The sequence below is a fragment of the Pantherophis guttatus genome, chromosome 5 (genome assembly GCF_059756535.1).
Source record: "Pantherophis guttatus breed Tessera chromosome 5, ASM5975653v1, whole genome shotgun sequence".
Classification (NCBI taxonomy): Eukaryota; Metazoa; Chordata; class Lepidosauria; order Squamata; family Colubridae; genus Pantherophis; species Pantherophis guttatus.
In genome coordinates this window covers 97,922,829-97,937,143 of record NC_142067.1, presented here as the reverse complement: position 1 = coordinate 97,937,143, position 14,315 = coordinate 97,922,829, and the positions used below count along the sequence as shown (strand labels likewise).

At 37.1% G+C, this 14,315-nt stretch overlaps 1 protein-coding gene and 1 long non-coding RNA gene across 2 annotated transcripts; one reads left to right on the top strand and one right to left on the bottom strand.

Annotated features, from left to right (window-relative positions):
• Positions 1 to 758: 758 nt before the first annotated feature.
• Positions 759 to 7,811, bottom strand: TSLIG2 (tRNA splicing ligase complex subunit 2). The gene is made up of 4 exons (XM_034419678.3): positions 7,630 to 7,811; positions 5,449 to 5,615; positions 3,586 to 3,949; positions 759 to 2,300 (listed from the first exon to the last, which is right to left on the bottom strand). Exons 1-4 carry the CDS (start codon positions 7,792 to 7,794, stop codon positions 2,253 to 2,255), a joined length of 744 nt encoding a protein of 247 aa, XP_034275569.2. The 5' UTR covers positions 7,795 to 7,811; the 3' UTR covers positions 759 to 2,252.
• Positions 7,812 to 8,323: 512 nt separating this feature from the next.
• LOC148113536 (uncharacterized) lies at positions 8,324 to 11,482 on the top strand. The gene is made up of 2 exons (XR_015734538.1): positions 8,324 to 8,775; positions 9,168 to 11,482. It is a non-coding gene; the product is annotated as an uncharacterized LOC148113536 (long non-coding RNA).
• The last annotated feature ends 2,833 nt before the right edge of the window (positions 11,483 to 14,315 follow it).

Below are 14,315 nucleotides of genomic sequence, written 5' to 3'. Positions count from 1 at the left end.
AAAATTAATTCATGTTATTTTTAAGGACTGTTTACTAAACAATCCCACTTGGCTTACCATCTCAATTCTTCTCAAAAATGATCAGCCACTGTCTTTGAAATTATTTGCATGTTTAAAAACGTGAAAATATTAGTAACTCAAATCTTTGTATCAGCTCTTGCCCTTTCCTCAGGATATTTTTAAGGCTGTCTCACCAGATAATTATTCACTAAAAGTGACATGTAAACAAAATCTTTGGAATCTAAAATCTGTCTTTCTATCACCTTCATGACAGGAACACAATTATTGTGTTATTTTATTTTTAATAAGAACATTTGGTGACCATATAGGAACTTATCTTTTATGGTCTTTGTAAGCATAATTACTTTTTTATTTGAATCTACAATCTACAGCTGCTAGTTTGGAATATCTACTGCAATTCCTAAAAATGTAGAACAAACCTAGATTTTTAAAAATGAATTACAAACCCTTATACATGTACTGACCAAAGATGCATTTCAAAGGATAACAACATCAAGCTATGATCAAAAGTGCTGATTTTTTAAAAAAAATCAATGTAGTTGTTTACAGCACAGAGTAAAGCTACTGTACGCCACTTCTAAAGACTATTTAAATGTTTCCAGGATTGCAACAGTGCTGTTAGGTGTACCTTAATCCACCAATGCTGGCATAGATGTTCAATTCTATTACACAAAAAAACTCAGCTGAATCAGCCTAACAAGATAAAATTATAGCATAAAGATGATCTATACAAGAGATCACACTTAAATTAATTTAATTTAGATAAGCTAATAAAATGACAGCAATTCAAATACAAAAACACAAAATTAAATTGTATACAGTACTCAAGTAGAAAACTTGTACAATTATTTAAGAAATGAATTCAACTACACTTTAATACACCATTCTTTATATTCTGAAGTGCTCTGTGATGTCTTGGGGCACAATGGAGGCAATGGAAATTATATGTCAGTTAATGCAATCATAAGAGTGAATAGTTAAACATAAGTTAAATAAAATTTACTGTGAAGCAGTAGCATACAAGAATATGGGCTAAATCTTATAAATGTTCAGAAGTGGTATGTCTTTTATCTACCTTACTGATATCAACACAACTTAAATGTACTCGGTGTCTGTTGAAATTGGGTTTTTTGTTTCCCAATACAAAGAGCAATTTTACAACAATTATATCTCACTTTACTTTTGCTTTGTGTTCATTGTGAAGAAGCTGCTAAAATTTAAAGGTTTTGAAACTAAATTATCTGTATCACCAAGATGCTGCCAGTTTCTTCAGAGCCTTTAACTAATACAATTTCATTAATGACCTAAAACTACATTGTGCATACAAATGTGATTCTAATATTTTAAAACCCCGGGATGCTTTTACCTCATATAAGAAAAAAATACAGAAAGTTTCAAAGAATTTATTCATAGACAGAACTTTCATCCCTACAGACATCCACTAAGTTCATCTCTTTTCTAGCTGCATAAATAAATAGAGCAAGCATTGCTTTTCTTCTCAATTTTGTCAGGCATTATTTAATTGTAGTTAAATAAGCTTTCCTTAAAAATGCTAGTATAAAACACCGATCACACACTGTATAAAAATGCAGTTCTGCTTCACACAATTTTTTTTCCCAACACACAATCTTGAGGGTGGGGGCCTCTAAAGACAAGAGAAATCCATTTGATCTTCCATTTTAGCAAAAACTTCAATTTGAAGCAAAACCAGTGTACAGTTCAGGATTTCACCTAAAGAAAACTGGAAAGGACCCAAATAGTTTCTCAAAAAATAATATTGGCACCTAAAAATGAGAAATTGTTTTTCTAGGCCTTTCAACAGAACTATTATGTGCAAATATCTTAGTAAAATCAGCAGAATAGGGAAACAGTCTTCCATACTATTTAAATATATGGTATGTGTTTAAAAAAATATACTATTATACAACTGAACAGAATAGTTAGAAACTTTTTATATCAAATCATGCAAAGATTTGATGTATAGACTACAGTTAAAAATGCAGAAGAAAGGCTGGTAAAATAATTTTGTTCTACCAAAATTAACTTCTAAAATGGGGAATAAATTCAAAGTGCAAGATAAATACTCTCAGGTTGATGGTGAACATATGGTGCTTTCTTTATACCGTGAACTTCTAAGCAACTACCCACTGCAATCTGCATCTCTGGTTAGTAGAATTCTTCTGTACTGAAATGAAGACTAAGCATCATTTGCATTTCTAACTCTTGTAGGTTCATGGCCATGTTACATGCTGGATCTTCCTTTTTGATTCAGGAGGCTTCTGGAGGGAGAAAAGAATTAGATTATTTAAGGAGACATGTTAAAGCATCCAGAACTCGATTTCTGTTTCCATCTAGTGGCTAAAACGAAGGTGTTTTGAAATCTTTAAAAAGGACTTCAATTTTCCATAACATATTAAGTTCTTGTCTCAAGTTGTCTGGACTGAACATAATGAAGGAAATATTAGTATGTATCCCAAATTAATTGAAGGACGTTTATCATTACTATTTATTGTCTCTTACTTCCTGCACTCATCTGTATCTTCCACAATGTCCAGTGATGCAATGAAAAGTGTGGATGACGAGTTAGGGGCATAGGCTGCAGTCTCTCTAGTACAGGCCTGTCAAATTGGGGCCTGTGGGTCGGATGCGTCACTTGCAGCCTGGCTCCGCAAAAGCAAAAAAGTCATGATATGTCACAAGACATGATCAAGTTTGACACCCGTGCTTTAGAACAAGAGGTCCCACTTAAGATGTGTAATGGGATCTCTTGGCACACTAATGTCTCCTTTCCTCAGCAGGCTTCTCATTCTCCTCTATAAAATCTCCTCCATAAACCTCTATGCTCCATCCCACATAGTTCACAACTTGTGGCAGCACAGGAGGCAGTCTCTCTTAAGCCAATGAGGTAGAGCCACCAGCTGAAAGGGAGGGGGCCCCTCTAGTGGGAGTAAAGAGACATTCCATCTTAAAATCTGTTCCAGAAAGTAAACATTTGAGATCAAACCCTTATATTTGTATCTGCATAGGTAACCAATAATAAAATATCTTGGGCCTATCCACGAGTGGGTGTAGTTGCTAGCACCTGACATCTAACATATTTTAGGATCCCAGAGAATGAGAATTTAGAACATGGGGAGGGAGAATACAGATTATTATATATTCAGTATATATCTCAGTATGTATCAATGTCAAAAAAAAACCTTTATTTTTAGAAAACATTTTCAAAACACACACACAAAAAAAATCAAATGAAATTTGTGCTATTTCTAAAATAATTACCTTTACATCTCACACAGATTTTTGCAAAGCACTTTTAGGGCAAAGCATATTACTTGCTTTGTGCCAACTGAGGGTTATTTTTAACAATAATAAATCTCTATCAAGATAACACAACAACAACATGGTAATAATGAACAAAAGTCTACCGGCTTCTTGAACTAAATTAAGATAGGAAAAGCTGGTGCAAGTTTAAATTCTGTTGTTAAAAATGGCAGCTGTTAACTACCGAGACATTTACTGGGACATCATTCAAGAATGACCTCATAAAATAGTAGATATACTTACTGATGAATCCAATTCTTCTTTTGGAGCAGTTCTCTTAAATTTCCCAACAGTAGTTCCTGTAAGAGGCTCTAAAGTTGATGGCTTTTGATCAGGTGACATATTAACTACAATATTGTTCTGTTTACCCTCATTATTCCTAGATTCCCCCTTAACATCCAATGAAAAAGTGGAAGCAGATATGCACAATGTGGAATTTGAAGGAACAGGCAGTCTTTTACATGTGATATTGGTACTTCCAGATGAAAGGAATTTTAAACCATCAGCAGCTCCATTCTCAGTCTTCCTCACTTTAATACTTGTACTTGTTGAGCTACCATCAAACACAATGAGAGGCCTTTTTCTTAGACTTTCCATTGCCACAATGCTGAACAAGAAAAAGTGACATAAAAATTAATCATATATATGAAACAAAAATTGTTAGAATATTCTAAATAGCATCCCATTTTAATAACTATTTGGAAGAGAGTTCAGTCAATTCCAATATAACTTTTCCCCATATGCATACTTAAATCAGGACTGTAGCTATTCAAACTGATGAGGAATTAATCTCACACAAATGGCAATGCTTTTGTATTGTCAGATGTGCATTTATTTCACAATTAATCCAGTCTAAGAATAAAGAACACTAATCATTTCAAAACATAATGAAGAACTGGATAAACCAAACTGAAATAGTCCAAATCTGTACATATGTTCTCCAAAGATTAATTCAAAGAAAGATAATAATCTTGGCCTAAGATTCCAGAGCCCAGTTAAATCCTTTGCCTCAGCATTGACCACTTTTGATGTTTTTGCTTAGAAATTTATCAAGATTCTTTTCCAGAACTGATCTACTTTCAGTTGGGGGTAATTCTTTTTAATTATGATTTGCATTGGTGCCACCAATTTCAGATAAGATGCTACAACTGGAGCAACAGGTTGCTTAATGAAGTATAAATATATGTGGCATACCTCTTTTTGATTTAATTCCCTGGATGAAGTTAGGTACTTGGGTTATGCATGAAATATATTATATACAGATAATTGAAAGCAGTTCCATGCTAACCCTTCTTGATCTCAACGCTAATTTATGACTGCTGACGTCCAATTTCTTTTCATAATAATGTGTAACATTAAGCTGCCAATACAGATAACAAAATAGTTGTTTTATTTATCTGACAAAGAGTAGGTCAAAATAATCAAGGTTTCCTTTCTTCAATTGGCAGACTTTTTCTCAGATAAAGCTGAGAGAGTCTGAACTCACAGAGAACTACTATCAAAGAGTGTTGTTTAGCTGAGAGCTGTACAGGTGCATTACCACCAACTGTCCTGTGGAAAGTGGGCCTCAAGAACCAAGTGAAACCCCCTCTCCCCACTGAGGTCTGCTCAACTGGACTCATTCCTCCCTCTGACCTACAGGGTAATTACCTCTTCTGCCCTTTGATGAGGAGTGCAGAAATGGGCTGTCAATTACTTACCAATTACTACTGTACTTTACAATTGTTTCCTTACTTGAAAGACAATTTGGGAGGATGCAAATAATAAATTTAGTACAGTAATTTAATAAACTGCCCTAGAAAGCAGGAGATTGTGAGTTCTAGGCCTTCTTTAGGAGTGAAAGCCACCTGGTTACTTTGGGGCAGTCACTCGCTCTCAGCTGAATCCACCTCTCAGGGTTGTTATTGTGGGGAAAATAGGAGGCAGGAATATGAAGTATATCACTGTCCTGAGTTATATATAAAGAAAGCAGGACAAAAATCTAATAACAACAAATTAAAATGGAAATAATATTCTCTAATTCAAGATAAGTTGGTTTCCTGTTACGTCACAGATTTTTGAAAGATTTTGAAGAGAATCCAAGTACTGTAAACAAAGCAAACTTACCTTTGGGTGCCGTGTTTCAACACTTGCTGACCTCTTTGCTTTTCTATTAGTTTCCCCCATCTGGTTTTGGGCAAATCACGCTGAGGCAATGGTATGACATGTTGAATATACAAGTCAGTAAGGCAATCTTTACTGATTTTCACTTCATCTTCTACTGGGATATTCTTCTGATGAAAAACAATAGAAATCATGATGTTATGAATATTACGGTTCATAATGTGCTTGAAAGCAATTCTATGTGTAGCAATATACTTTGTACAATACAATAGATAGAAAATTGCCAAAGGTTTGCTGGCATGTTTTTACAGTTCAGTTTGTACAGAATGTACATTTTACTCCAGACCTACAAAAACAGAAGGAGCCTATAATACTAGCTGGTTATCAAATATGACGGAAGGTTTCCCTAATATAAAAATTCTGGTTATTCCACCCATATACATTACACTTCTAGGAGAAAGGTGGTAAATTTTACTAGATGGAACAAAGATGAAGCAAGAGAAGCTACACGTTTCCTTATTCTCAACACACCATGCTGCTGGTTAAAATATGGAGGGGGGGAGACCCAAAACCCAAAAGACATCTCTTATGTGTCATGATAAATGTACATGTTATAGATCTGCAAGATTAGGTATCATGTTGATAACAGAGGCGATACAGGTAGTCCCTGCTTAACGGGCCTAATTGGGGCCTTCATTTCCTTTGCTAAGGGATGCAGTTATTAAACAAAACATCACGTGATCATACTGCTTAACAATGGCAGTTTCAATAGTCCCGGTTCTCTTGCCCCTGCTCTCCTCACCTTTGCTTCCTCTCTCTCCACCTGCCTATCTTCTCCATCCACCACCCAGGCACAGTGCTCTCCGCCATCCCTGTTGCCCTGTACTCCTCTACTCCTGCCATTCCGCCACTCTTACTGCCCTGCACCTCCACTGCTCCCAGCTGATCTTTTCCATCTTCTACCTCTCACTGCTGACAAGGTGCACTTCGCCTGCCTGGCTCACCTTTTCTCCCACCCTCTGCCTACACTCCACTGTCTCCTTGTGTTGCCCTCTGCCCTGGGCTGGCTCCACCAAGCCTGGCACCCTCGGCCACCTGGTGAAGGTTCATGCCAGGAACACCTTGCAAGCAGCAGGAGCCAGAAGGCGGGAGATCAACTGGGAGCGGTGGGAGTGGGCAAGATAAAGAGATGAATAAACATTTTTTTTTTAAAAAAATGTGTATTTATTTATTATTTATTTGTTCAACTTGTATGCCGCCTTTCTCCGTAGACTTAAGGCGGCTTACAATGCATTTAAAAACCATATATAAAACATTAAAAGTTAAACCATTAAAAACAATTAAAACCCATTCACATCATTCATGGCCGGATCTCGCCAAATCGCAGCAGCAAGATCAACGGCCCCAGGCCTGCCGGAAGAGCCAGGTCTTCACCGCTTTTCGGAAGGCCAATAGGGTGGGGATGGTCCGGACCTCAGGAGGTAACTGAGAGCTGTGGCAGCCACAGAGAAGGCCCTCCCCCGCGGGCCCGCCAGCCGGCATTGTTTAGCTGATCCTGAGGAGACCAACTCTGTGGGATCTTACCGGTCGCTGGGAGCTATGCGGTAGAAGGTGGTCTCGGTGTATAATTATAACGTTGGTTTACAAAGAAAAATCCAAGGAAAAGCAAGAAAATTAAATGACTCAATTCTTATAATAATTAACATCATTTCTGAAATAAAGGATTGTCCTTTATAAAGGACATGTGATCACATAATATATATAAAAAGGACGTGTGATTTATAAGGGGCGTGCATAAGGGCACCAGCGTGCCTACCGTCCCTGTCCTAATATTCCTTTTTACTTTACTTTTTATTTGATTTTTACTTACTCTTTTCATGTATTCAAATTATATTTATACTTTTACCTCTTATTTTATATATGCTTGACAAATAAATTTACGATTATGACTTAGGGAGCGAACTTCTTCTACTGGGTTGCTACCAACAGCAAGGGAGAATGCCAGACTGCAGACTGGGGCAAGAACGTCGCGGGAGTGTTAAAGCGGGTCAGGAAGCCAAGCCTCCTTTTCCCAGGGCTGTGGCAAAGCCAGAGATGCCCGGCAGAGACCCTGGAAGGTGGATACCCAGGAACCCCGAGCCCAGCCCCTGCTTCCTCGCCGCCCCGCCTTCCCCTTCTCGCTACCTGCTCCAGCGTTAAGAGTAAGAATTCCTGCGAGAGCAGCTCCGGGTGCAACAGGAGGTCCGAGTCCACCCGCGCCGCGTCGCCACTTCCATCCTTCGCGGAGAGCCCACGGTCCCCGAAAGCCGCCATCTTTCCGAACGCGATCCTGATTGGCCGCCCGAGCATTCTTTCGAAAGGTTCCTTCCGGTGACGTCACGAGCGACGTTCAGAGGAAGCGCCCCTGAGGTAGGAAAATGTAGAATGAACGAAGGTGTCCGTTTTCGGGTTCCCGTTTGCAAAGAACGAACAGGGGAGTTTCAGCGTAGCCGGCGTTGAGGCAAATCCCAGGAAAAGTGCAGAATTCTTCACTTTCCTACTTTCTGTGTTCGACCCAATAAATGAAACTTCAACTTCCTATGTGAATACTCGTTTAAGTTTTAAAATGAATCGCGGCCAGGGAGACTAAACCATACTATGAACGCTTGCAGGAACTGGGTAAGTCTAGTCCAAGGGTCTCCAAACATGGGACCTTTAAGACTTATGGACTTCAACTCCCAGAATTCCCCAACCAACATGGCTGGCTGGGGAATTCTGGGAGTTGAAGTCCACAAGTCTTAAAGGTCCCATGTTTGGAGACCCCTGGTCTAGTCATACGAAAAGAAGGACAAGGGGATGACATAACAGTCTTCCAATAAGTGAGGGTTATCACAGAGAAGAGGCGGTCGACCAAAGCACCTTGAGGGCAGGACAAGAAATGATGTATGAAACATGGTCTCTATAACGTCGATCACATTTAGTTACAAAAGATTGTATGCGGGCAGGCAAGCACGCTAAGTTTGAAAAGCCATTGCAAAAAGTGAATGTTGAGTTCCTGTTAACCGCTTTGAGTTTCTCATTGCAGAGATTCCTTTTTTAGGGGAAGAATTTAGTTCTTTTTGACGGTCTGCAAATATCGGCTCGCGAGCAGCCTTCCCCTCCCCTCCGCCCCCCATGCTGCAGCGTGGGAATAACCCCGCATATTGCTATTTGCCAGCAACTAAATATTGAATTTCTACGTTATTTTGTTCAAGTCGCTCTCCTGATCACCGCAGAAGATCTCGTGAAGCGGATCGGGAGACCACCTCCCTTGGAGAAAGGAGGCGCTAGGCTAGGAGATCCCAGGAGCAGGTAACCCAATTTTTCTGGCAAAATCCATCGTCCCTGTTGCCAAAGTAGTCATATAAAGGCGATCAAAAAGCCAAACTAGACTTGATGGAGCCGTCTTTTCACCCCTGCTTGTTACACACGAAGGGGAAATGTTGAGAGATGCACATTTTGTGCCATGCTTCATTTTTCTATATCTTTGAGAATTGGAAGATGCGCATCTAAATGACGAAAGAGAAAATTGGGAAGCACTTTTAGAGAAGCAACTCCCCCCCTCCCAACTGCAAAACATCCGGGTTAGAAAAGGTCGTGCGTGCAAATTTAGAAAGATAGGTTGGTTTTGACCCAAATTGTTTTTAATTAAAAAGTTATGAATTATATTTACCCCCGTATTTTGAAATACTTATATATTTCAGCTTGAATATGCACGAATGACTATGAAGAACAAGGAGAGTCATCTATAGAAAATTATTCAAAATCTTGTTGGCTAACGTGGATTTTGCAGGCTATGCTAATAGAAAGGTGTCTATGTGTTCAGCTAGCTGTAGATATTTCTTATAACAATCATTCTATAACTATTAGCAATGCATTTTGCAGTTTCAGATGCAAATTGTTAAGAAAAATTTCTAAAACTAATGAACTAAAAGAATTGTATAATGTCTCTGTAGACAACTGCTACAAGTTACGCTCAGAGGTAGGTTTCAGCAGGTTCTGACCAGTTCTGGAGAACCGGTAGCAGAAATTTTGAGTAGTTCGGAGAACCGGTAGTAAAAATTCTGACTGGCCCCACCCCCATCTATTCTCTGCCTCCCAAGACCCAGCTGATCAGGAGGATATGGGGATTTTCTTTTTTTTTTTTTAATTTGATTTATATGCTGCCTTTCTCCGGAGACTCAGGGCGGCTTACAATGCGCTAAGCAATAGCCTTCATTCTTTTGTATATTTATACAAAGTCAGTTTATTGCCCCCACAACTGGGTCCTCAATTTACCTACCTTAGTAAGGATGGAAGGCGGAGTCAACCTTGAGCCTTGGTGAGATTCGAACCTGCAGTTATTGCAGGCAGCTGGTCTTAATAACCAGCTTAATAACAGGGTGCCTTAGACCACTGTACTACCAAGGCTCTTTTGCAGTATCTTTCCCCTGGAGTAGGGTGGGAATGGAGATTTTACAGTATCCTTCCCCTGCCACGCCCACTAAGCCACACCCACAGAACCGGTAGTAAAAAAATTTGAAACCCACCATTGGTTACGCTGGTGTAAAAGTGACAAAGTGCACTGTGATGTGATGGCACAAGCGAGCCTTTCAAGGCAATCTCAAATAATTGTGTATGAATTCTAAAATGAGCTCAATTGTGTATCTTAAATAAATTTTCGCCAACTTGATTCTAAATGTGTTAAACTACAACTCCTGAAATTTTGTTGGGGCTATGCTAGCTAGAAATTATGGATGTTATGATTATGCTAGCTAGAAATTATGGGTGTTTATGCGTACTTGGAAAACAATATGAGAAAGTTTGTGATGGGTGGGGGGTGGGGGGTGTTTGGGGATTATGTGTGTTGGGCCTGGTCTTTGGGTGTTAAGTGAATTTCGTTGTATGGATATAATGTGTATATGCCTACAATGACAAAGTTAAACTAAACTAAACTAAATTGACTGAATATGAGTATATATGAATATAACTTTGAATATGAGACTTTGACTGAAGACCACATTTTTTCATTACTGCTTGCAAAATATCTGCAAATTCTACAATCCCAAAAATGTGAGAAATATTAATTTACTTTATCTCCTGCCTTTATTATTTTTACAAATAACCCAAGTTGGTGAACAAAAAAAAAAAAAAAAAAGCAAGAGTAAAATATCAGAATTCTCTTAACAAACTACTACTATTGTAATTCAACTTGCAGGAAGTTTACTACAGTTTATTTATCTACAGTTAATTTAGCAGTTAATTGATTTATTCTGGATTGAATATTCAGGATTATTTCCAAATGCCATCTCTTTTCTATTGTTGTCCAGTCAAATATATTAGATTCATTCTCCAAAATTGATCTATATTCCCCAAAAAGGCCAATTGAAGTTGTTTTCGAGTTGAGTATGATAAATCCATTCTCCAGTCCCCTTCATTTGATCATTCAGTTTTCCGCTGTTGTAAGAGAGTGCAAGCCTGAAGACATGCATTATGCAAGAATGTATAATCTCCTCAAGTAGTTCTAAATGTATAATATCTGTACCTCTTAATCTCCTTCACTGAATCTACTGTTTTCAAATCCAATTCCTTTTGTGAATCTAATTTAACTCCAATTACTTGCATTTGGATGGGTTGTTTTGCAAGCATTATTTTGTCAAATTGTTTTTAAAAGTTTTCAAATTGGATTTGCATATAACCAAAAGGTTCTGTTGCTCTGGTGTAACTTGGCAAATAAAGCTCAAAGACAAGGAGGATATTTGTCAAAATAGAGAGGCAAGGACACTATTTCAATCCAGATTTAAAAAGATTTTTGAAAAAATAATCTTCAGAGTAATATAAAGGTCCAAAATAAATGTAAATCAAGTCCAAACACATTACTTCAAGGCATGTCTTGTTTTTCTTATGACACAGGATATTTTAAAAAGTGAAAAAAAGATCTTAAGGAAAAGAACAAGAAACAGATAAAATCCAGCAGGGGTTAAAATAAATCAGCGTTCAACCAGCTGGTCAACTTTTAGAGATAAGAAACTAAACAAAACAGAAACTTTAAAAAGTGTAGTTGAAACCCAGGTGTGCTTAAGAGAACTGTTTGCCAAAAGGAAAAAGACGATGACCTAATTTTCTGCCACTCCCACTTGGAACAGTAATCTTCAAGATTCCTCATCCTGGGTGGGTCCACTCTTATCCAAAGACATCCTGGCTAAGTGCTCCTATTCAAATCCAGGGAGCAAGTCTGTCAAAGAACCAGCTTTTGGTAGCAAAATCAGCAGATCATCAGCAGGAGAGAAAAATCTCCCTACTGCTCACCAGCCATCTTGGGGAGGAACTCATTGATTGATTTTGAAAAGGTAAACAGAATCTGTTTTGATTTGTTAACTGTCTTGAAGACCATCAAAAAAGTCTATGGCTTTATATGAAAATCAGCATTTAAAAAAATATCCCCCCAAAAAGACAACGGTAAACTAATTCTGCAGTTACCAGGAAATCTCCATGGATGTATATCTGAAGTCACCAGAAATCCAGTTCAGTTTAAATCACACTTTTAAAATGTGGGTTCATGACATTGGAAGCCCCTTTCTCTAAGAATAAGATAATTCAGTTCATCTGAACCTGGCTTTCTCCTAGACCACCTTCTGACCTCATTAATCCAATTCGTTATCAATAATTTCATCTCAGTTGCAGACATTCTGTAATACCAATAAGGCATGGAAATAAATAGTAAAACCCAACTTTACACATCCTTATGGGTTTATCTTACTTAAGCTATTTTTTGTGCATTCAGACAGAAATCTCAGCAAAAAGAAAATTGGCTGCATGCATCTCCTTTATTTTGTCTATATTCTGCATGGAACAATTCATGAACAAGGCAGTCTATTCAGTGTGGAATACTCAGTCATTTCACAATTTTTCTCTTTAAATATAACAAAACTTTAAATCGATCATTCATTATACAGCGGCAAATATGTGAAAACATGACAGAAAATTTTTATTTTTTTAAATTTTAGAACATTTCTGATTAACAGAAATAATTTCTAGATTGCCTTCAAAATATAGAAAGTTTTAGAAGTTTTGTTGTCGTTGTTGAGAGCTACAAATATTTCAGATTTTTTTTCAGGTAAAAGACAGAAATATGATACAATATTGAAAAATGTTGTTTTGATTTAAGAGTTTACTCCCAAATTTAGAACACTGGTTCTAAAATCAGTTGCTTATCTAATTCATGCTGGCCTTCAGAACGTTCATAGTGCAGTGTCAGAAACTTGAATATCTGATATGCAATAGATATCATAAAGAAATCATTAACCTACAGACTTGATGTACTCGTTAATATTTGGCTATCTTGCTTATCCTATTCAAATGGAATTCCTGGAGTTCATTCAATCTAAACAGTACCACAGAGGACAGTTCTAAAGATGCCCCACTCCCACAGCTCAACTACTAGGGTATATGGGAACCGTATGTGGGAAAAGAAGTCTTCTACTATGTGAGTCCTAAATTTCAGTCTGGTCCCCAATGGACCACATGGCTCCCATCGCCAAGGTAAGTAAGACAAGGAAAAGGCATCTTGCCATCATTTTTCATGAATGGTTTGCCAAAGAGTGTGACTTGCCCCTAGTCACACAGCTGATTTTGTGCCTAAAGCAGGACTAGAACTTGGGGTTTCCCAGTTTCCAGCCTGCTTTCTGTTTTTTATATGGAAGTTGGAGCTGTATATATGTATATCAGGAGAAACATAACTACCAGCTGCATATAGTAGTAGTAATTAAGTGCTTAATTATTATATGGTAATACAGATAGTCTTTGACTACAAATTGCTAAACTAGGCCAGTTTAAGGAAAGTAAGGAAGAAGATGGTAGGTAAGATTACAGAAATGTCTTTGAAAGAGCTAAAATTTACCACTAGAGATGGCAATTATTTAACTAGGCATTTACCAGGTGTGGCGAATGTATCTTTTATGTACACTGAGACAAATTCCTTGTGTGTCCAATCACACTTGGCCAATAAAATTCTATTCTATTCTATTCTATTCTATTCTATTCTATTCTATTCTATTCTATTCTATTCTATTCTATTCTATTCTATTCCTATTCTATTCTAATCTTACTCATACTCAATATTATCATTAAGAGCTGCAGGCGCTTAACATTTACAAAAGCTTGATTTTTTAATTTAAAAATGTTCATTTTTATAAAGAGCTTTATGAATTATTGCCATTTTTATTTTAAAAAGAAAGATTAAAGTTATCAGTATATTTGTTTAGGCATTTGATCTTTAAGATCTTTTTCAATTTTGTTCTTAATTTTTATGTCTGGTCAATGGGAAGCAGAGTGGATAAAAATCAATGATTTTTTTTAAAAAATCAAAAAAATCAGATTTTTTTGATTTAAATCGGATTTTTTTGATTAAAATTGAATTTATTTTAATAAAAAACTTTTGGGGTACAAATCTATTGTAAGATAGTTTTCTATTTAAGATACATAAATAATTTAGTTTATTCAGCATGAAATGGAGCTTAGTTATGTAGCATGAGGCTGTATATTCTGCAACACTGGGACTATCGGTGAGTCAACAGTGGGTCAAAGGAGTAGCAGAGATGACAGTTGCTCTTTAAAAAATATGATTTAAATCGAGTTGATTTAAATCAAGCCTTTTTACTAGTGATTTAAATCATGATTTAAATTGTGATTTAAATCAACTCGATTTAAATCAAATCCACCCTGATGGGAAGTAACATCCTTTTTTTATGTTTCTTCTTATATCACCTTTTATTTTTGGCCTTGACTCAATAGCCGGGCATAACCAAACATTCCTAAAATTCACATTTTGGTTTCCCACGCTAAATTAGAACCGAGAACATTTTTTTCTTATA

Excerpts from the sequence above, each read along its gene's own strand:
- TSLIG2 (XM_034419678.3), bottom strand. The coding sequence starts at position 7,794 with ATGCTCGGGCGGCCAATCAGGATCGCGTTCGGAAAGATGGCGGCTTTC. Across the intron at positions 5,616-7,629 it reads TACTCTTAACGCTGGAGCAG|AAGAATATCCCAGTAGAAGA; the intron begins GTAGCGAGAAGG and ends GTTTTTCATCAG. Across the intron at positions 2,301-3,585 it reads AAGAAGAATTGGATTCATCA|AAGCCTCCTGAATCAAAAAG; the intron begins GTAAGTATATCT and ends TTCTCCCTCCAG.